The sequence below is a fragment of the Parambassis ranga genome, chromosome 14 (assembly GCF_900634625.1).
Source record: "Parambassis ranga chromosome 14, fParRan2.1, whole genome shotgun sequence".
Classification (NCBI taxonomy): Eukaryota; Metazoa; Chordata; class Actinopteri; family Ambassidae; genus Parambassis; species Parambassis ranga.
The window spans coordinates 15,838,066-15,859,588 of NC_041034.1; the positions used below are offsets into that span (position 1 = coordinate 15,838,066).

At 42.2% G+C, this 21,523-nt stretch overlaps 3 protein-coding genes across 4 annotated transcripts; 1 reads left to right on the forward strand and 2 right to left on the reverse strand.

Annotated features, from left to right (window-relative positions):
• Positions 1-263: 263 nt before the first annotated feature.
• On the reverse strand, positions 264-7,716 carry aspa (aspartoacylase). Its single transcript, XM_028421089.1, has 6 exons — positions 7,147-7,716; positions 4,899-5,094; positions 3,498-3,591; positions 3,127-3,234; positions 1,499-1,608; positions 264-1,316 (listed from the first exon to the last, which is right to left on the reverse strand). The coding sequence occupies exons 1-6, from the start codon at positions 7,386-7,388 to the stop codon at positions 1,125-1,127; spliced, it is 942 nt and encodes a 313-aa protein (XP_028276890.1). The 5' UTR covers positions 7,389-7,716; the 3' UTR covers positions 264-1,124.
• Positions 7,717-7,780: 64 nt separating this feature from the next.
• pho (phoenix) lies at positions 7,781-12,560 on the reverse strand. Its single transcript, XM_028421086.1, has 5 exons — positions 12,209-12,560; positions 11,852-12,119; positions 11,657-11,784; positions 10,332-10,371; positions 7,781-10,247 (listed from the first exon to the last, which is right to left on the reverse strand). Exons 1-5 carry the CDS (start codon positions 12,394-12,396, stop codon positions 8,031-8,033), a joined length of 2,841 nt encoding a protein of 946 aa, XP_028276887.1. The 5' UTR covers positions 12,397-12,560; the 3' UTR covers positions 7,781-8,030.
• On the forward strand, positions 12,542-15,349 carry LOC114445835 (ester hydrolase C11orf54 homolog). Of its 2 annotated transcripts, XM_028421087.1 has the most exons (10): positions 12,542-12,657; positions 12,887-12,949; positions 13,038-13,135; positions 13,216-13,314; positions 13,395-13,468; positions 13,552-13,653; positions 13,977-14,153; positions 14,369-14,518; positions 14,733-14,849; positions 14,937-15,349. In XM_028421087.1, exons 3-10 carry the CDS (start codon positions 13,069-13,071, stop codon positions 15,108-15,110), a joined length of 960 nt encoding a protein of 319 aa, XP_028276888.1. In that variant the 5' UTR covers positions 12,542-12,657; positions 12,887-12,949; positions 13,038-13,068; the 3' UTR covers positions 15,111-15,349. The 2 variants fall into 2 exon arrangements, with proteins under 2 accessions (XP_028276888.1, XP_028276889.1); XM_028421088.1 differs by lacking the exons at positions 12,542-12,657; positions 12,887-12,949 and having other exon boundaries at positions 12,979-13,135; positions 14,733-14,801.
• Positions 15,350-21,523: the final 6,174 nt, after the last annotated feature.

Consider the following 21,523-nt stretch of genomic DNA (forward strand, 5'->3'; position numbering starts at 1 on the left):
CCCTGGAGTATCAGTGCAGTGTCATTATACACATTGCTCATTCTTACACACTCACACACAAACTAATTTCTGAAAGCAGCACAGTAATGTCTGCTTACAGGCTGGTGTACAAAGTTTTGACATGCTTCCTCACTGAGAGAACATGCAGCCACTGCCAGCAGGTGGTGGTTCATGAGGACTTCAATCTGTGGTTATGTGTTGCCCTCTTGTGGTGGCAGGTGACATAACCTATATGAAAGAAAGAAATCAGTACTCCCAACAGGTACTACAGTACTACATTTATTGATTGGATCGTTTCCACAGGACAATGACTTTGACTGAAAGATGATTACTGTAAAATTCACAACATGGACATAAAAACATTAGAAAGTATGCTTTCTATGACCCAATACATCACTTATAACCAAACTTACAGTACAAGTATATCAAAATAGAGACAAATATATTATTATAAAAGAGTTTTCACACTGCATCCGATTTGTGTGGAAGAACAGAACACATATCACGTCTTATCAAAATAATATCTGGTTATTCAACACGTATAATCTACAAATTCCACTCCAAATTTGTCGTGCAGAAATCTGTATTAAGGCAACAATAGGGCAGCACCACAGACGCAACCACTAGAGTTTCAGGTAGGTAGTATCAAAGGCCACAAAAGATGGTACAAATATATATTCAGAAGAAGACAAACTACTACAGTTTTGGGTCAAAAGGTTTCAGGTGATATTCCTAAACATCCTTCCTGAGCAGCAGTAGGAAACTTAAAAAGAGTGTTTATAATGATTCATTAGCCATCGATGATCGGAGCTGGCCTGATGTATTATAAAAATGTACTTGATTTAATGTAAATATATTTAAATAACAAGAGTATCATAAATACTTACCACAACAATATACCAGTCTTCAGATCAAAGACTCTCACAGTGACTCTCAAAGCATCAATGATTTTTTTTTTTGCATAGTTAAATGATTTTTCTGATAGCATCAAAAAACTAAATCAGTGTGTAAAGGATGGTGTCTAGTCATTATGTGCAGGAAGTCTGTCATTAGCTAACAGATCCAAAAATCTATACACAGCTAACACATAATCATGATTGCTGTTGGCCTTGGGAGCAGCTCTCTCATGCTTTTCTGATGGAGCTCGCTACCAAGGTTTCTCGCCTGGTGGTTACAAATGCCTGTTGTTTCTCATAATAGGCCGCCTCGTTAATAAAAGTGGGATAGACGGTGCCGGAGCCTTGGTAGTGGATGGTCTTCCCGTCAAACATTTGGAACATTGGGTCACCGGGGTTCAGCGGTTCCCAGTCACAGTCCTGAAACAACAACAAGCAATAACTGCATGAAGAGGAACCCGAGTGTGATGCTCAGACTAAAATAATAAACTCCCATGTCTAATAAAGAAGGTTCATTTCCTCTTTCAGAGGAGCTCATATTTAGAGGTTAAGTGGGTTAAACATATGGTTAGAGAGGTATAGAGTGAGATCGCTTCTCTTACCTGCAGGTTGGGGTGCACCATGGCGATGATGTTTCCATTGGCATCTCTGGGATAGTCGATCCTTTCTGACACCCGGAAAACCTCCACTGAACAAGGAGGGAACTCCACACCTGCACAACATAAAGAAACAGGAGAGACACATCTGGTGAAAAAAGACACACAGCACAAGAGATGTATTTTCAATTCATGACACTTCTGGAGAAAAAAATAGTCAAAAGGGATCCAACAGCCACATTTCCAGCCCAGCTTAAGGTCAAACATGCTCCTGTTTGCTAAAATTCAGGAAGGAATTATATTGAATTGTAACATAGGCTTGTAGAAACAATTGGCAGAATAATATTTACTATACAATCTGTGTAAACCTTTGCTTATGGGCACTAAACACTATTAAATTCAGTCATTGGGATAGGATCAGCGGACTAACAGCATGGCCAAAAGTGTGTTTTATGAGGTTACAGTAACCTTTGATCAGTTCATTGCAGATTTCAAGTGAATATTTGTCCAAATCTGAAGAAAGTTGTGGGACTGCTTCATTCCAACATGATAATAAAATGTACTTTATATTGACTTTTCTATAGGAAAATATTCAACAATGGCAAAAAGTCACATCTATTGTTACAGGAGGTACCGCATACATTTTCTATGTACACATTTGTGCCTAATCGGCTTTCACACTCTTGTTAAATCTACACTGAAGTCTCTAATACTAATCTTAATTAGAGCCCCATTATAAAAAGCTGCAAGCCTTCACACACTCTCCAAGGTTCAACCTTTGGAACAACACAGGAAGTGTGGTAGTGCTTGGCAGAGCTCAGACATTAAGTAGATTCTTAAATTAACTGCTTTACGTATAACACCACTGAGCTTTGTTGATATGCAAGTGGCAGCACAGAACAGGAAGAACACCTCTCAGTGAACCCACACACATCAATGTGCAGGTTCTCTGTACAGAGCAGCTTCTTTTCAGCTGTAACTTCAAATGTCTCATCGGCAGCCTGATGGTTTAACAGGACCATATGGGCATATGCACAATGAGCAGTGGATGTATCTTCACTGTCCCTATCAAATACAATCTAAAAAGACAAAAATCACGTGTGTAGAACTGTTTGTTAATTCGTCATGCTGCTCAGCTTCAAAGCACAGGAACACCGGTTCATCACCATGCCAGAGCATTCATTAGCACCAGTGTGGTCCCCTGACAGACGATTACCACACCATTGGCAGTCACATCCTAATGACATGGAAAGTGACCAACTCCCAACAAGCAGACCATTCAACAGCCGGACTGTCAGAGGAAACTCACACTTGGCACGGACGGCTTGTTTACGTAAAAAAAGAGGAGGGGAAATGCACCTAAACATTGCTAACGCTGAGCCGTGCCTCTGGGAAACGACAAGGCTGAGTGGAGGCTTGATGAGCCAGATGCAGATAAATTTAGAGATCTGGCTTTAGGTACATCTGGATGAGTCAGATGATCCCCCATGGGCATTTTGTCACAAAATATTTCTCATCACAGGGACACTGACAACACACTGATTGTAAACAACCTATTTTTTTCATTACATAACATGTTATGAATCATACTGCTGGGCTTATGACGATGGTCCGTGCTGTGGTGGTGGTCTTACCTTCATTAAACATTTCAATGAAGTCCAAAGCATGTTTCAGTATTACCCTCATCGCCTCAAAGATGTTACTCCTCAGAACCCCCTGAGGCTGGGGACCCACTTCCAGGCCTGCAGTGACAGAGACCACAGATGTGGAGGTTTAATAAAGCATGAACCTCAGTCACAATGAGAGTAGGATGACAAAAAAGTGACACAAAATGAACAAAGGTGGATACAAAATGACTTAAAACAGAAAGATAATCAACAACAGGTGAAAAAACACACAAGACTAATGTTTCACTAATGTTTGTTAAAGTCGTGCCCCTTTAGAAATCCGATGTGATGGGGCCCTACTGTCGTCACAGAAAGTTGGCTGAACTCAAAAGACTCACCGACGGGGTGCTTGGCTACAGAGCGTGAAGTGGAATATTTCAGAAGAGGATGTTCATTCAGAAGAACAAGACAACTAGCTGGAGCGATGGCTTTCTGTAACACAAAACCAACGAACATAAGATCTCAGCTGGAGACTGAAGGACACACAAATGCAACAGGACACAAAGACGGATGCAGCACCTCTGCCATAGGAACAGGCACATTTAATCTGCACTAACTCAAGCTGGAACAAACACAACATATAATAATATCTGTGGAAGAAAGACTTCTAAACCTGAGACTGGTCACCGAACACAACGATCAATAGTGAGATTGTTCAGTAACTAGGGTTTGAGGATAGCTAACCAGTGATTTCTGAAGTTAATCTTCCATCTGTGCCACAACACATCGTTGTGTTTGTACAAGTTAGAAACACATTTCTCATAAGCTCTGTTTGTTTCTGTCATAAATCTGTTGCGTTTGGCTGCAGTTTTGCTCCCTAGTGTTTCTCATGCTGCTTTTGTTATGAGTTGAAGAACAAAAAGAGAAAAGTACAGACTAAGAACAACATACTATTCTAAAACTAATGTGTAGAGTTTGCAGATTTAAGCTTATGTCAAGTTTCGCCCTGCATGTGATTCTCTAAAGACATGGGTTTTAACTGACTGCACCACAAAGAGGAAGAAAGCATTTAATAATACACACCACAAGGTCTTATTGTACAACTTCTGCTTTCTGTGTAGCAGTCATAGCGTAAAGTAGGTACAGTTTCTATCATTCCAAAGGTCCAGGGGCAAAATACACTTTTATCGTTGCTTCTGTGTTCTGTAACAGAAGAGGTTTTACAGTCTGATAAACAGTCAGTCATAAATCTGTTTGTCTGCTCTCCTACTGTCAGTCTTGTTTGTGTTTTAGTCTGACTTGCACATCTGTGTCTTTACACCCCTTTCCCCTTGAGAGGTCCCCGATGGAACAATAACAATAAGCCTTTATTATTTTTTTTGTGTGTGAACTGCACCAAATAAACTTTTCACTGTTGCACTATAGTATTAATGAGTGTTTTTTGCCACATTATAACCAAAAACACCAGCTGTCCTTGGTGTATTTGGATTTTTGATCCTTTAAAGATGAGTTTGTTCAACCCCTAAAGTTAAACTCATTAACCTCTTTGTTTACTGATCCTCTACCTCATTTGAGTGAGAAACTGCATTAGCCTGATGTCAAAGGAAACCTGAGACACCCAGAAATAGTTCTAAGACTCACATTTCCTGACATATTGTGTACGCAGCACATGTGCTTTACCTCTGACTGTTGTGTGGTGTCGAATGTCAGTGTGACAGCAGGTGTTTTTCAGCAGACGTACAGCTTCTAACTACATGTTTGAAGAGTTTGTGCTGTAACGTGTTCTACAAAGTTTCCACCTTTATGTAGTTCATCATCTGCAGATTGAAGTAGTCTTTGGAGCTTTCCAGAATCAGAGTGCAGCCCATGTTGGATGTTGTGTTGTGGAGGTCAAAGATGACATCATAGGCCTCTGGGCTTCCTTTGGGTCCAAACATCCTGTTGATCTCCTGGGCTCTTTGCACCTCGTAGGGGAGGTCATCACCTGTCGGAGCACTGCAGGACACACACACACACCCCTAAATGTTAAAAAGCTTGCAAATACCTACACATTCACAGCTTATCAGACGATTCAGCTGAGGGAATAAGTAATGAAGCATGTTAATGATTTACGCAGAAACAACACTTTAACCTATTAACCGGATCAGCAAAACCTTCCTGGGTGACTTAATGCAGTAACTGTGGCACATACAACAGGACTTGTTTCTGGGGTAAATACACAGCTTGTATTTTCTCCACATTTGGATGACAGGAAAACATTAATAAGAGCAAATGATCACTTGACCATCAGCTAATTTGTAAATGTAGAAAGTCATGGCAGCTATTATACAGTGGGAACACACACAGCTCTGGGACAGTGGCCTCCTTTAGTGAAAGCAAAGAAGAAACTGTATCCACATTCTCCCCACCATTCAATGCATGTCTGCACACCAGAGTGTGTTCAATCCTCGGGCTAAACTTACATACCACACCACAGAGCCACAGACCCTTCCATGTTTCTCTGTCTCTCAGCTCTTTTAAAGCATTTCAAAATAAAACCAGTCTAGGACATTCTCCAGGCTACAGCATTATAGCACCTCTGCTGTCCATATTGTCTGGCCTGCCTCACCTCTGCTCTTTAGATCCCCCCCCCCACCCTCCCCCTGTTTTCCGCTGTTATCTGGTATGGTCTGGACATCACACAAGCCAATGCTGATAGAGTGGACACTGACTTCAGCTGAGATCCCACAGAGAGGTGTTGCTCTGTTTAAGCTGAAGAAAAGAACACCAAGGAGCTGTTTTTAGAAGAAAGTCCCCAACTGGTTAATCTTCTTATGTGTTGCCCTGAGAGCGGCCAAAGGCTGTGTAAGCTGGAGATCAATGAGAAGATCAACAAAAATCGGAAGGACATTTGGCTCATATCACCTGAGCGATCAGCACCATTAGAAACCATTAAATAATAATAACATTAAACACACTTCTGTATGTAGCTACTGTGCGCATGAAGTACCTAATTCCTTTATATAACTAAATGCTGAATGGCCACATCAGCAAAGCTCCTCCATTCAAACATTATTTAAGTTAAAACAAAAATAAAACTACACCAAACATTCTTATTTAATTTAAATACTATAACTACTTTATAATGCTTTGTTATTATTGATGTATTACAAATGTTTCAATAATAATGTCCCAAATGTGTCCCATGATCCTACCCTGTTTTTTTTTTAATTCAAACTCTTATTTTGAAAAGCAGACATGTTCAATGAATGGTGATTATAGCAGCTTAATATTATACATATTTGGAAAAATAATGATGATAATACAACAACCATAGCCAGTCCGTGTGTGTTATGGGATTCTAACGAGCATCGGGATGCTGTTATCCAACCACATTAGAAAATAGGCCGCTGTGTATCTGCGTTCATGCACGCGGATTACATGCGCCAGCGTTTGCGTAAGACCTTGGTTTTCCGCTGAAGCGCACACGAAAAACAGAGTAAAAAAAGGGTCTTAAATCATTTGCAGCACAGTCACGTTCAGCTCACGTTTTTCCTGCTGGCTGACAGTCAGCTGAAGCCCGGGAGGAGGAGGGGGCAGGCTGCTCCGCTGTTATTGGCAGAGGGGCGCGGGGAGGGGGAGACGGGGGGGGACACGGCTGATGGTAAACACGCACATCACTGTACCGGAGAGTGTAACAGTCTGATGGAAAGGTCCACGTGACCAGATCAAAAAAAAGGATGCATACATTGAAAAAAGAGTCTATAGTATTTTAATGGCTTCATCATGGATGCGCGTGAGGTGATCCACACACATGCAGTCAGTGATGATGCATTAGACTGTGCTTACGTTTCTATTAGAGCAGATCTTAATAGTACAGCACTATAGCACAAGACAAAGACAGTGTCACCATTTACGGCACAGGTGTGCGCATGGCTGCTCCACATCAAATCATCACATCGACAGGGCTGTAGCGTTTAGTAAAAGTTTCCATTCAACCTGACAACAGACAGACACAACAGCGCGCCGCAGCAGAAGCAGCGGGGACGCGGCAGCGGGCGTGTTTACCTGAGGTTCTCCGGAGTGAAGGCTCGGTTCAGATCCGTGTCCACATATCGGGTGCACTTCTCCACAGCCTTTGGGTTTGTGATAAAAGGTTTAACCTCGACCCCCTTCCTTTGTATCTCGATGCCGTTCTTCATCCACAGGTTTACGAGCGTTACGCCTGACATCTCGTTGCCGTGCGTCCCACCGAAAATAGCCACTCTCCTCGCCTCGTTAACGCGCGCGGTGTTGCTGTACGAAGACATATCTGGATGACGTGGACTGTGCAGAGTGTGGGTGAAAACACGCCGGACTCAAGTAGCTTCAACAGCGGAGGAAAAGTTTCCAGCTGGAGCTCCGCACTCACTATTTAAATGCGTTCCGAGGCTGCGCTCTTACGTAACGTGCCCGCGGGCTTGTCGCGGTCAGTCACCGTACGTACGATGGTCCTGATTTCAGCACGTACATCTCTGAAGGCGAAACTCGTTAGATGGCTTCGTCCCGATGTTTATCTGACACAACTGTCACTACGGACACGGCTAACAGCTGGTTTCCTGTAAAGTTCTTCCAAAATAAAACGTTTGACTCAACGACATGGGATACTTCCGGTATGATTTTCAAAATAAAAGCAAAAATATAAAATAGATTGAAATTAAAATGACAGCATTCACGCCTTTATAATCCCCTGCTCAGCCCCCTGCTAACAAACAAAGGCCACCTATACAGATCTCAAACCAACTGAGAACAATAATTCAATGTAATTCCAGTTTACATGGTGGTATTTTTCATTTAAAAATAAAATACACAAGGATATAACAGATCGTTTATATAAAACCTTGGAAGTTGCTTCCATACAAAATACAATAAAAACTGACAATGAATCTTGATCATGTCTCGTGGTCTTGTCTCTATTCATGTGGGATCTCTGATAACAGAGAACCAACTTTCAGCTTTTTCTTCTTCTTCTTCTTGTGTTCCTGGGCAGCTGTTTCTTCATTGAATGTGTCCTCCACCTGTTTTTTCTTTTTGTCTCTCACATTATTCAATGCTTGTTTTTCAGGCGTTTCTAAAGCCAGTTCAACCATCTGCTTGTCCACTTGTTCACTACACGTGCTGCTATCATGAACCGTTGCATCCACAGCTGAGTTGCAGGTATTCAGCGTCTCCTCAGTGGCAGCTGATTCTTGCCTATCTGTCTTCTTCTTCTTCTTTTTCTTCTTCGACGCTACATCCTCATCTATTTGACAACATCCTGCACCTGATGTTTCTGGCGGTAACACTGGTTCATCTTTCTTTTTTTTCTTTTTTATCTTGACTTGTATTTCATCTAGATCTATCTGAAGCGTTTCATGTGGTGTCTCTTGATGCTTCTTCTTCTTCTTTTTCCTGACCCCTTCTTCAGATTCCTCTAAGCTTACAACCATTTCTGCTAATTCAGTCGTGAAATCACCATTGCTGACGGCTGGCTTTTCTGCATGCCAGACATGAGCAGCTTCAGACGGAGACGGTGAAGCAGAACATTTTTCCGTGTGTTTATGAGCTGCTATTTGCTCTGCATCAGCAACCAGGAAGGAAGAGGTCCTCTTCTTTTCCTTTTTCCACACAGACACAGAATCATCACTTTGTGCAACAACATCATCATCCTCCACACTTGATACTTTCTTCTTCTTCTTTTTCTTAGTCGCCAGTTCAGCACCTCGCTCTACAAGGCCCTCTGTTGTACTTTCTTCAGCGTGTGAGCCATTCATCCTCTCAGCGATCCTTTTCTTCTTCTTTGTCACTGACAATGATGTCCTTTCCGCCAAGGTTGCACCATCATTAGAGACGTTTGCATCTGTACAATCATCTTCCTCAGCCTGAGTATCATTGTTAGAAACTGGCTGTTGCTTCTTTTTGTGCTTTTTTCTTTTAACATAGCTTGATTCTGATTCTTGAGGAGATCCAAACTGTTCTGTTGGCATGTGATCTGAATTTGGAGCTCTGTTCTTATATATGTCTGTATCATCATTCAGAGGTTCATCTGACTTCAACAGCTCAACCTGCTCCTCCTCCTCATTTCTTTTCCTCTTTTTCTTCTTCTTCTTTTTGCATTTAATCTCTGTGTTGCTCACTGAATCCTCCTCCACCCTCAGATCAGCTTCAGCCTCCTGTTGAACCTCTTCAGTTTCTGACTGCTCTTTCCTCTTCTTCTTCTTCTTTTTCTGTTTTCTCTCAGAAATGTCCATCTCCTCCTGTCTCAGCATGTTATCATCATGTAAGGACTGATTTGTCCAATCTTTCCTATGACTCTCTGGTTCATCAACAGCCTGTGACATTCCCAGAGTCTCCTCCACCCTCAGATCAGCTTCAGCCTCCTGTCGAACCTCTTCAGTTTCTGACAGCTCTCTCCTCTTCTTCTGTTTTCTCTCAGAAAAATCCACCTCCTCCTGTCTCAGCATGTTATCATCATGTAAGGACTGTTTTGTCCAATCTTTCTCATGACTCTCTGGTTCATCAGCAGCCTGTGACACTCCCAGAGTCTCCTCCACCTCTGTGATTTCCATGTTCTGAGACGCCGCAGCGTGCTGAGCCGCTGGCTCTTCTGTACTTTGATGATTTTCTCTGTGCTTTTTCTTCTTCTTCCTCCTCTGTAGCCCAGTTTCACTGCACATCGTATCATTATTAGTGTCAATCTGGAGGAGACTTTGGCTTTCAGGCTCACACTCCTCTTGTTCAGTCTGTGACAGCAGATCTGTGTGGAAAACATCAGCCTGAGGCTGTGTTACAGCTGAAGACGCTTCTCTTCTCTTTGGTGTGTATTTCTCTGGACTTAGATCACTAAGTGTAGCATCACTGTCCTCACACAGCTCCTTCTCTTTTTCTTTTTGAGAAAAGAGTGGCCTTTTCCTTCCTCTCTTTGTGTTTGGCGTTTCAGTTTGGCCAATGCTGCCACCAGTTGCTTCCGGAGGCAGCAGAGCGCTGGGGGTGGATGTCATATCTGGGGAATTACAAGATGTCTCATGGCTGGTTGTATCCCGTGGTTGCTTGATCTTCCAGTGTTGTTTCACCTGACTGTCTGTCTTTCCTCGTTTATACCAAGGCTGTGAGCTTTTTGGTTTTAATGAGGACACAAACCGTTTCCTCTCCTGTAAGACAGTACACAGCTTACAGTCATTGTGTGTTCATACACCAGAGTAATGAGACATTGCTGGAATGAACAGCGTCCTTACCACTACTCTGATGTCCTCACCTTCTGAGGTTTCTTCATCTCTGAAACAGGGCAGAGATGTTACCACCTTTGTTACCATACAATTAAACATGGCTCTTTACACAGTTCACAGGTAACAAATACAGCGACAGTCAAAACCTGCATGTAAAACTAAACAAACATATCAATTTATGTAAACTAACTACTGTCAGTGCTTGCAATGGGCTTAGATTTTTTTTTAAAGCCACTATCAGCATGATTTGGTTAAACCTGAACGTGAAAGGGCAGCATAATGAGAGGCTCGTCTAGGATGCATCATTACGCCCCTCTGTGTCTGTGAACTTCTTTGTCAGGTGATAAGTTTCAGTGAGTCTTTGTGACAGGATGGTTGAATTACAGCCAAACAGACAGATTCATCATTTGTTTCTGAGAGACTTCTGAGATACTTTTCTAAACTGCTGATTTATTTAATAAAACTAATGATCTGTATGCAGCACCCTTAAAAACAGCAACATTAGTAATAAGTGGTTACGAGTGGTGGAAAGTAACTAAGTATTTGTACTTTGTTACTGTACTTAAGTAATTTGTTTGTATTTATACTTCACTTAAGTAAAAATAATAGTGCATACTTTATACTTTTACTCCATTACAATTTGCATCTATTATCTGAACTTTCTACTCCACTACATTTCTACAGTGTTTGTAGTTACTTGTTACATTTTATGAACACAGTGCTGGACTGATGTGAGGTCAGACTCTGCATGGAGGTGGTGTCACGCTGCCAGCTGTGTTTCTATAATGAGCCTCAGTCATGATGCCGGTGCTCTGGCTCAGTTAGCTAACTAGTTAGCTGCTGTCTGCTAACACAGGTCCATCCATTAATGTCTGATTAACATGAATCATAACATTAATCTAAAGCAGGAATACTGACACAGTAAAAATGCTGAATGCCTATTTTTTTTTTTTTTATTACCAGCCTCTCTGTTCACTTGATGCCCACAGCCTGCCTCATGACACACAGACCTGTCCATAGCTGCTTCTGAGTACATTTCAAAGATGACTGTACTGAACATGTAAACTACACAATGTCAGTTTTAATTATAGGATGATTTCTTTGATTATTTTAACCTGATCAGATATCCTTGCAATGGAAATCTATATCTATTCAGTGCGTGAGTACTTTTACTTCTAATACTTTAAGTACATTTAAAAGTAAGTACGTAAGACTTTTACTTAAGTAGCACTTCTACTTTTGCTTGAGTATATATTTTGCTGGGTATTTGTACTTTCACCTAAATACTAAGCTTCAGTACTAGTGTTTGATGGTGTATTATGAAATAAACTTACTGTGATAATGGAGATATACACCCTCCATCTATGTCCATTGTTGGTGAAGAGGTCTGCAGGACTTGTCCTCTCTGGCGGCTCTGCCACAGCTCTCTAACACATTCAAAGAAGCCTGCTGTTGCACAATTCTGTGAAAAAATACACAAATTTAGCTCTAAAAAATGGGAAACATTTATTAATGTGTATTTTCCTTACATGAAGTCCTATGTTGCATTTGGTATCTGACTTCGAAGGCTTCTCTTTGAGGAAAGGGAAATCGTACTTTGGAAGGTTGATGGCCGCCCTCCTCTTTTTTTTAGTTTTGGTCCTGCTGTGAGAAGACGGCAGAGAGCCATCTTCACCTTCATCTTCATCTTCTAGCTCTGTTGGAAACGTGAGGTCAGATCTGAAGCTGGAGTGTCTTCCTGATCTTACAGCCTCAGGTACAGGTTTCTGAGTGACGAACAGGCTGTCTCCTGAATCACTGCCAAGATATAATAACACATTTAGAACAAAAACAAGCTGCTGAGATGCAGAAGAAGCTGCATCATATCTGTGCCATCAATCACTCACCCGTCTGATTCAGGGAGGTCCTCATTCGGTCTGCTCTGTCTCACAGAAGACTCAAGATACCGCGATATTTGCACCACATAATCAGGAGGAGATGTGTCCAGCACAAGATGGGACGATTCCACTGAGACAGCCTCAGCAATGGCATCTTTCTGAGTCAGTGATGTTCGCGGCTTTAGCTTTTTGATCATCGCGTATCTTTTGCAGAAGGCAGCGATTAACGTTCAAACAAATGACTCACAATAATGCTGTATCATAGCTTCATTTAGCTGAAGTTCTAAAACAACGCGCAGCAGCATCAAAACAGTGGACCAAGCACATGTGTTTTAAACATGGGGCTTTGAAACAACCAGGAAGTACGGGAACGTCACCAGCGCGTCGCGACGCACGATCATTTGACCAATCGCCAAAGAGGACAAACGCCACAAGAGGATTCACTCTTTGCACTTCCGGTTTGTTAAACGCTTCATCGTTTTTGGACTCTATAATCATGTTTTAATGCTGTTTTTATTAGTTTCATGTAAGAATCATGATATTATAAAACTTATGTTAAATATCTCTATAAATATCTAATGCAATTTTACATTATTATTATTTGTATTATTATTTGTATTCTAATTAATTATACTACTACTAACAATAATAATAATATATAATAAAGTAGTTTTTTTTAATGTAAAGGTTTCAGAACCCAGGTTCCTGAAGCCGATCTGCCGAGGCAACTTCCTGCCAGCTTCCTGGGAGGTGAACTATCTTGTCAGTATAGTCTTTGGCTGTACTTTAACCATAGATGTGTCCGGATTAAATCGACGTTTTCCTGCACCGTTAACAGACTCGCAGCTCATCCACCTTCAACCACAGCGATGGCAGACATCAACAACACCGAGAAGGTTCAGCTGCACGCTCCAGATTTAGAAGAACTGCGAGGCGGTAAGTATAGAACCCAAACAAAGTATCACATGATGGTTGTGCATAGGGTTCATGAGAACATTAATGCTTGTTGGTTACAGTTTTACAAGCTGGACTAGAAAGCAACTTTGCAGAAGTTCAGGTGAGCGTTGTGGAGTGTCCAGATCTCACCAAAGAGCCCTTCCAGTTTCCTGTCAAAGGTAAGGAGTCTTCCCGCATGTTTCTGAGCTGAGCTTCTGAAACGGAAAAGCAAATTTTATTCATAAGCATTTTGTTCAAGGCTTGTGTGGGAGTCCTCGCATCACTGATGTTGGTGGTGTACCTTACCTGGTCCCTATAGTTCAAAAACACAAGGTATTGTTCCTTTATGTGAAACATATTGCATGGACATATTGTGCACTGGCCTGCACTGAAAAAGAGGTGATCATATCTTCCAGGAGTACAACATGAACACTGTATCAAAGGAGCTGGAGCTGCCGGGAGCCTTCATGCTCGGTGCAGCAGCTGTGCCCTCCAGGATCGTTGGAATGAATGCTGAGGTGAATTAAATTTACTACCAGTTAAAGCATGGCAGCTATTCAAATAAGTACTCTCTACTCATGCAGCATTATTTGCAATATATTACACAACTGCTTGTGTAAACGGGCCGCCTGATACAGCTGTTTCATTTTTCAATTTCATTTCACCTGCATGTCTGATCTGAGAGTAAATGTTGTTTTGAAGTGAAGCAGCTAAAGTGACTCTGGTCAAAATATTATACTAAATAATGATGTTAAATATAGGCAGATAAAATAATCAGAGGTTTATATTATACATTTGAATGGAATTTTTGTGATTGAGGGGTAAAAATTCTCCTTCACAGCTGATGCCTCTGGTTCTGACTGAGGCAGAGGGAAGGCCTGCGGTGAACAGCAGCTACTTCTCCTCCATCGATCCAGTCGATGGCCAGTGTCTGCAGGAAAAGTATAGAGACAGATTCTCTGACTGCAACTTTGGGCTGCTGGGCAATCTGTATGCATGTGAAGGGAAGTCTGGAAAGGTAAAGACTCAATCTGACCATCTGAACAATGTGGTCCACAACTACATAGTCATTATTGCACATATCTAGTTAAATAGTAAATGAACTGCAAGTTAATATTATTACTAACATGTCTGAGCTTTAGTCCCATCACATCATGTAACTGAGTAAACATTAATGAAACCAAAGTGACCTGAATAAGCCGTACTGTCCTCTTCACCTTTGGTCCCCTGCAGGTCATAGAGGTTCGGGCTAAGAAGAGAACAGGAAGTCACAGTCTGGTGACGGCGTTGAGGACGACTCTTGAAGGTCATTACCCTGATAAAAGCCTGGCTCTGGGAGGCACCTTCATCATCCAAAAAGGGAAGGCTAAAATCCACATTATGGTAAATACTGACACTGTGCACGCTGTGAGAGATTGGTAAGATCAGTGCAGTCACCTGCATCCTCAGTCTCATCTGGACTATAAGTGTACATGTAGGAAGGGACTGTTTAAATGAAATATGTAATGTTTTTGTTAAATGTTCTCCTTCTGCCGTCTACCACAATCCTGTCACTCAGCCCGTGTAGATGCTGATTTATTTTGTCTCTTCTCACCAGCCAAGAGAGTTCTCAGTCTGCCCCCTCAACACTAACGATGACGTCAACAACTGGCTCAAGCACTTTGAGGTCAGTGCTCCCCTCATCTGTCAGTCTGTGCTCGTGTCCAGAGACCCTGTAAGTAAAGCAGACACATTCCAATCTCAAAGAGATGCACGACAAAGGATCCGTTTACACTTGTGCTTTTGTTTTCTGTGTATCCAGGGTTTGGACCTGCGTGTGGAGCATACCCACTGCTTCAGCCACCATGGAGAAGGTGGTCACTACTACATAGACACCACGCCCGACAGCGTGGAGTACCTGGGCTACTTTGTGCCTGCTGAGTTTGTCTATCGCATTGACAGACCCAGAGAGACCCACAAAGTTGGACGAGATTAAAAACTTTTTACCACATATCTTTACCACAGTGCCTTTGATGATCATCTAAGTATCTCAGTATGTGATTTATACTAGCTTGAATCTTCTGTGTTCACTTGTGTTATGTCTGAATTGTCTGTCATATATGTCTTATAAAAAACTAATGAAACTAACTTTTTTTTTAGATTATGTATTTGGCACCCTTCAACTGTAATTGTGCCAATAACGGAGATCAGTGGCCTAAACAAATGAAAACAGCTGTATTAGGATCTAATCAGATACATACAGTATGTATATGTGAACATAAACATGCATTTACTCTGTGTCCATGTATCATTTGTTCATGTAATATTCAATAGTCACTGTTGAATATTATACAGTAAGGACAAGACGTCATGATGGAAAAAAATAAACTCCCTCTTTCAAAACTAAACTTCTGATCAGCCAATCAGAAAGTCAGTGAAATTACTTTAGTCAGTTCTCTGTTGATGTATTCGGTCAGTGTGACATGAAGCAGTTCATGTTCATCAAGTCAGTAGAAGTGGGAGGCTGCTCTCGGTTCAGGTTTCTGATCAGACAGAGTAGAGAAGTTTAGTAGTGAAGCTGATTTCATCTTGTTCTTCAGCCATCATCATCCTCACACTTGCTGTGGACACAAGACTTAAACCTGTTTTAATGAGTGGTCAGGCATGACTTAATTTACACTAAAACATCATCTGTAGACTGCATGAATAAGAACTATAAGTGAAGAAAGAACAAACTGTAAATTGTTAATATTGAGATGTTGTGGTAGAACCTGAAACAAGCAGCTGAAAGGTTCTACTAGCACTGTATATACACATCATAAAATCAGCGCTGTGATCACACACCAGTCCTGACAGATTAAAGACAGTGAGGTTTAACGATTCCCACACGGGATGAGGCTGTGTGCTGGGGATGTGTGTGGTTCTTTTAGATTCAATAATCTACATTATTAAAGTTAAAAATAAACAAAAACTATGTATGAAATAAATTAGACATATACATACAGGAAATGGCCAAATTGGTCAACACAACAAGTGGGATACATGAATGAGCAAATGCTGGGATGTCATAGTGTGTTGTTTTTTGCCATGAATAAAAATCTCAAATACATGAATAAATGCCTGCCTGTGTCTGACTCTTTAAACTCCTGTCAGCAGCACTGAAACTTTAAATTACACATCCTAATGAAAGAAGAGGGAAATAATGAGGCTGAGACCGCTGCACCCATCCACAAGAACTACAAACAGCGAAGAAGAAGTTACAGAGTGTCAGTGACACAAACAGCAATCATAGTTTCCCAATAACAAATATGATCGGGACTCACACAGGTCATTTCACTGAATTATCAGCAGGTTTTGCTGAAATCACGTCTGTGATATGAACGCTCATTAAATACTTTTAATTTGACTTTAAATCACTTTATTTTTACTGTATATATTTACCAGTTTGCAGACTAAGATTTAACATAAACATACTTTGTTAATCTGTTTTAATGTGTCCAGCTACAACAAACCTAAAAAAATACCTAAATATCAAACTGATATTTGAATAAAATAATACAGAATGATTCACATACACAAATTCTTCTAGCAGTGTTTATTTTGAATGACTGATCATAATCTTTTTATTACATTCACATATTATATAAAACATTAAATACAATAATAGGATTATGAACTATAGTCAAAACAAGTATTTAAAAAACAGCAAATATTTATTTTTAAACTACATAGCAGCGGGCGATATGACGTCAATAGACTGAGGCTACAAGTGCTGCTGAGACCTTCAGAACCCCCCTTTTTGCACTTGGCCTCTGACCCGAGCAGACCTGCGCAAAAACCTAGAGCTGATACTGAGAGCTGATACTGAGAGCTGAGAGCTGATCGCCTACTACTGGATCATTGACAGCGAAGAGGATCATCACAGAGTGATACTAGGAGAACGTCTGGACCAGCGAGCTACTGAACACAAGAAGTGTTGAACCATCCATTGGAGATTCAACATCTAAATCTCCCAAAGACCGGATTTTGTCTGTTCTTCCAGCTAGGACATCGGCAGCTTCACCATGCCGCCCAGAGGACCCCGCAGCCGGCTGCTAGCTGAGGAGGACCACCTGCTAGCTGGTAGGACTGAAAACATTTTCTTCTTTTTAGAAAACAAAATCGAAGATTTGGCTCCATAAAGCATTTAGAAGTATCCTAGCATAAAATAATGTGTTTCCTTCACCATCTCTGACTGAATTTGTTGATGAAAATGCTGATTTGGTGAAATTTGACTTTCACTCCACGGCCTCGCTGTAAAAACGTGTTGGTTTTTGTTTTTGCGGTAGAAGGCACACAAAGTCTCGGTGAAGGTGTATAGTGTGTTATTTATAGACAGCACCCGTACTTTAATCTGCAGACGACGATTTGTTTACATCTTTTAGCATCTTTTTGGTAAAAAAAAAAGATGGCGGCCGTAGGCCAAGGGTTATGACGCACGTATGTAAACACAACGTTTGTTATTGTTTAAAATTCAAATTCAACGGTCTGAGTGGATGGCGTGTGAGCTAATGCGCAGACTGTGGTTCTGAGAATGAACCATCACACCAGTGGCTTCAAACTGGACCGAAAGATGAAATGTCTGAATCTACAACTACAGCTGTTATGTGTCAGGATTTTAGCCTCACTCAGAGCTGCTCTTTCTTCTCCTCGTGTTTATTGGAAGAGTTAGAGCAATGTGTTAATGAGTCTTTTTGGACTTATTAGATAAAAACACCCTTGACGGAGCCTGTTGTGGTGTCTGATCACAGTTTACATTTTGCTGATCATACTTTTACTAATACTGTAAAGTTATTTTACTCTTATGGTATTATTATTTTAACTGTAGTAAACAATTTTCATCCCTCCACCTTTACATGTCAGCAATAGTTATAAGTCCCTCTCATGCCATCATCTGTTCAACAGTAGTAAAACTCGCACTCTGATTTATCATTACTATTCGGACTTGTTTTCTCTCTACAGACGTTTTGGACATCGTCTTCGGGCTTCCCCCTGCAGAAGAGGACGACCCTCAGGAAGAGGAGGACCACAGGCTGTACCGGTGGAATAACTCCATGGACACTGATTTTGAAGAGGAGGCTGATGCTGTCCATTTCGCCTCTTCTTTCAGTGACCTGGAGTTCCAGGAAGAGGTTGACTGGTCTGACGACCTGGCCAGTGAGAGCACCATGCAGTCCACCTTTCCTGATGGAGAGGAGCCTGAGATGGAGGAGGAGGACTGGTGGGATGACACGCGGGGCGCATATACAGGGGTTGATGATGTCATTATTACTTCCTCTTTTAGTGTCCCGGTGTTAGAGGAGGACGACTGTTGGGTTGTCCTGATGGGTGAGGATTCTAGCAACAGCTTCCTGCCCAAAGTAAGTGATGACATTAGTGTCCCAGTGTTAAGGGAGGACGACTGTTGGGTTGACGTGACGGGTGAGGATTCTAGCAACAGCTTCCTGCCCGAAGTAAGTGATGACATTAGTGTCCCAGTGTTAAGGGAGGACGACTGTTGGGTTGTCGTGATGGGTGAGGATTCTAGCAACAGCTTCCTGCCCGAAGTAAGTGATGACATTAGTGTCCCAGTGTTAAGGGAGGACGACTGTTGGGTTGTCGTGATGGGTGAGGATTCTAGCAACAGCTTCCTGCCCGAAGTAAGTGATGACATTAGTGTCCCAGTGTTAAGGGAGGACGACTGTTGGGTTGTCGTGATGGGTGAGGATTCTAGCAACAGCTTCCTGCCCGAAGTAAGTGATGACATTAGTGTCCCAGTGTTAAGGGAGGACGACTGTTGGGTTGACGTGACGGGTGAGGATTCTAGCAACAGCTTCCTGCCCGAAGACTCCGAAGACAGTGATGACATTAGTGTCCCGGTGTTCGAGGAGGACGACTGTTGGGTTGACGTGACGGGTGAGGATTCTAGCAACAGCTTCCTGCCCGAAGTAAGTGATGACATTAGTGTCCCGGTGTTCGAGGAGGACGACTGTTGGGTTGACGTGACGGGTGAGGATTCTAGTGACAGCTTCCTGACCAAAGACTCTGAAGACAGTGGTGACAGGGACAACGTGCATCCTCCTTTTCCCGTCCAGCTGGCGGATCTGAGAAGTGAGGGTGCTCACGCTGTCCCTGTTATTCCTGATTCTGGTTCCTCAGAGCTTTCGGTCAGTGCTGCCGCAGGAATTCCTCATGTCCCCACCGAAGAAGAGGAGCTACCCGCCAAGCGACCGAGGTTGGACCTTGCTGAGGACTCCTCGGCCTCCATGTTGTCCTCGCCCTACTATTTGACCTGCAGTTTCCCCAGGCGTTTGGACCTGGATGATTAGACCACAGCGACTTACTGACAATGAGTGAGGCGCTCATTGTACAGTGTTTGCTGTGGTCTTTCATTCAAGGTAAGTTAAGGCAGAGGTAAGTTAATAGTGAATGACAGCAGTTGGAAACGCCTCCGTGAAGACTCACTGATTCTAACTGAATAGTTCACTTTGTTCCCTTTGGCTGAGTAAAGGTGAGTGATGCAACATACACATTTCATCATACTCACTATGTCTAAGTTTTAATCTCTTGTTTCACTCTCTCTCTCTCTGCCTCTCTCTCTCTCTCTTTCTGTTTCAGTTGTCTGGTTCCACGTGGAGGATGAACAACCCTGATCCTGGTCCTGAGCAGCCCTACTTCACACTCAGCTGCTGTAAGTATGACAGACTCACTTCTTCTTGAAGCATGATGTCAGTGTTTAGACTGCAGAACATTAAAGATGTTTTTCCTAACAGGTGAAGTTTTGGTGGCTGGAACAATAAGACTCAGGATTTCCATGGCAACAGATGACCAGGTGAGAAGGATGGATGACCACAGGACCAGCTGGAGAGGAGTGGTGGTCTGTGTATCAGTGGCCTCTGTAAGTAACCCTCTCAATAAGACCAGAGACAAAGTGCTAAAGGCTAAAGCTAGCAGCTCTGACTGTATGCTGATGTTGTTTCTACAGCACCAGAGCAGTCCACCCAGCGAGTGAGGTGAGAATACTCCTCCATCCCCGTCCTCTCCAGCCTCCAGCCACCAGGTGGATGAGGAGCGTCCCCACCCTGCCCGCTCAGAGGAAGCTGTTTCTTGGTCTGCTTCTTCTGTGCTGGTGGCTCTGGGAAGCTCCTCACACACTTCACCTCCAGACAACAGCGGTCCGTGAGGCCACGTGTGGTGGGTTATCAGACTCTTCATGCTCCTCACATTTGTACTTCCTGTAACTGTTCAAACTGAATCCCTGTATTTGTGTGCAGGCTCCATGGACAGATGCTGTCCAGTGAAAGACGTGTGTTCCTGGGACAAAGTCAGCAGAAGATGCAGAAACAGGAGCACATCTGGACAGCATCAAACTTGTGCTGGCATGTGGTGCAGTGGTTAGCACTGTACCTCACAGGAAGGTCAGTAACAGCAGCTGTCAGCTGGCCTCTTCCTGTGTGGAGTTTACATGTTTTTCTCCACGTGCCAGGTGGGTTTTCCCCCGGGTGCTCCGGTTTTCTCCCACAGTCCCAAACGTGTGCATGTTCTAAGTAATCTAATCTAAGTAAATAAAACATTTAACTGCACAACATTCAATCTGTCATCATTTATAGTCATCAAGGTTTCAGGGCTCTAATTATTTTATTTGGTTCATCATATCACACATTCTCAGTTTAATTTATGTGATAATCATCACCTGGAAGAGATTGGAAGGGATTCACTAATGTATGGCAGAGAGAAAAACAAAGTGTGACATCATAATGTGTCCATCCATTGTAAAGTATAGTAAACTGATACTGAACTCTGTCTTTAATCATGAGAACCTCTGCTCAGCTAATCAGAAAGTCAGGCAGGTTTACTTCTAACCCTTATCCTTCTGACTCAGGTACATGAGCTTACTGACATCACAAGGAGGCAGCAGCAGTTCTGTGTAGATACAGTTGGTTACTGTGACATGAAGCAGTTCATGTTTATCAGGTCAGGAGATTTGGAGGCTGATCTCAGTTCAGTTGTGTGATGGATGAAGTAGATTAGTGAAATGACTGAAGCTGAGGTCTCATTTTGTTGCTCAGCCACATGTCGTCCTTACACTTCCCTTGGAACTTACAACAAACAAGCCTGTTTTAAAAGAAGGTACACCTTAAGACCACAGAGGTCTTAATGTGTACCGGTAGTTCAGCTCATTTGGCCTTAGTGCAAACAAAGTACTGCTCTTGGTATTGGCTCTAAATACACACAATGTATATGAGTAAGATCAACCTTCAGTAATGTCACATGAATGACATTCTGAAAACACAACAGAAAGCACACAACATACAATCAATCCCACACCAGAGCAGCATGATCCTTTCCCAGCTGGAAAAGTTGCAAAGACCCATTTAAATCCCAGCACCA

Coding starts and splice junctions, on each gene's coding strand:
- pho (XM_028421086.1), bottom strand. CDS start 12,396: ATGATCAAAAAGCTAAAGCCGCGAACATCACTGACTCAGAAAGATGCC. Junction 12,120..12,208: donor GACCTCCCTGAATCAGACGG/GTGAGTGATTGA, acceptor ATATCTTGGCAG/TGATTCAGGAGACAGCCTGT. Junction 11,785..11,851: donor AATGCAACATAGGACTTCAT/GTAAGGAAAATA, acceptor ATTTTTTCACAG/AATTGTGCAACAGCAGGCTT.
- LOC114445835 (XM_028421087.1), top strand. CDS start 13,069: ATGGCAGACATCAACAACACCGAGAAGGTTCAGCTGCACGCTCCAGAT. Junction 13,136..13,215: donor TTTAGAAGAACTGCGAGGCG/GTAAGTATAGAA, acceptor TGTTGGTTACAG/TTTTACAAGCTGGACTAGAA. Junction 14,850..14,936: donor TGCTCGTGTCCAGAGACCCT/GTAAGTAAAGCA, acceptor CTGTGTATCCAG/GGTTTGGACCTGCGTGTGGA.
- aspa (XM_028421089.1), bottom strand. CDS start 7,388: ATGTCTTCGTACAGCAACACCGCGCGCGTTAACGAGGCGAGGAGAGTG. Junction 5,095..7,146: donor TTCACTCCGGAGAACCTCAG/GTAAACACGCCC, acceptor TGTGTCCTGCAG/TGCTCCGACAGGTGATGACC. Junction 1,609..3,126: donor CATTGAAATGTTTAATGAAG/GTAAGACCACCA, acceptor TATGTTGTGCAG/GTGTGGAGTTCCCTCCTTGT.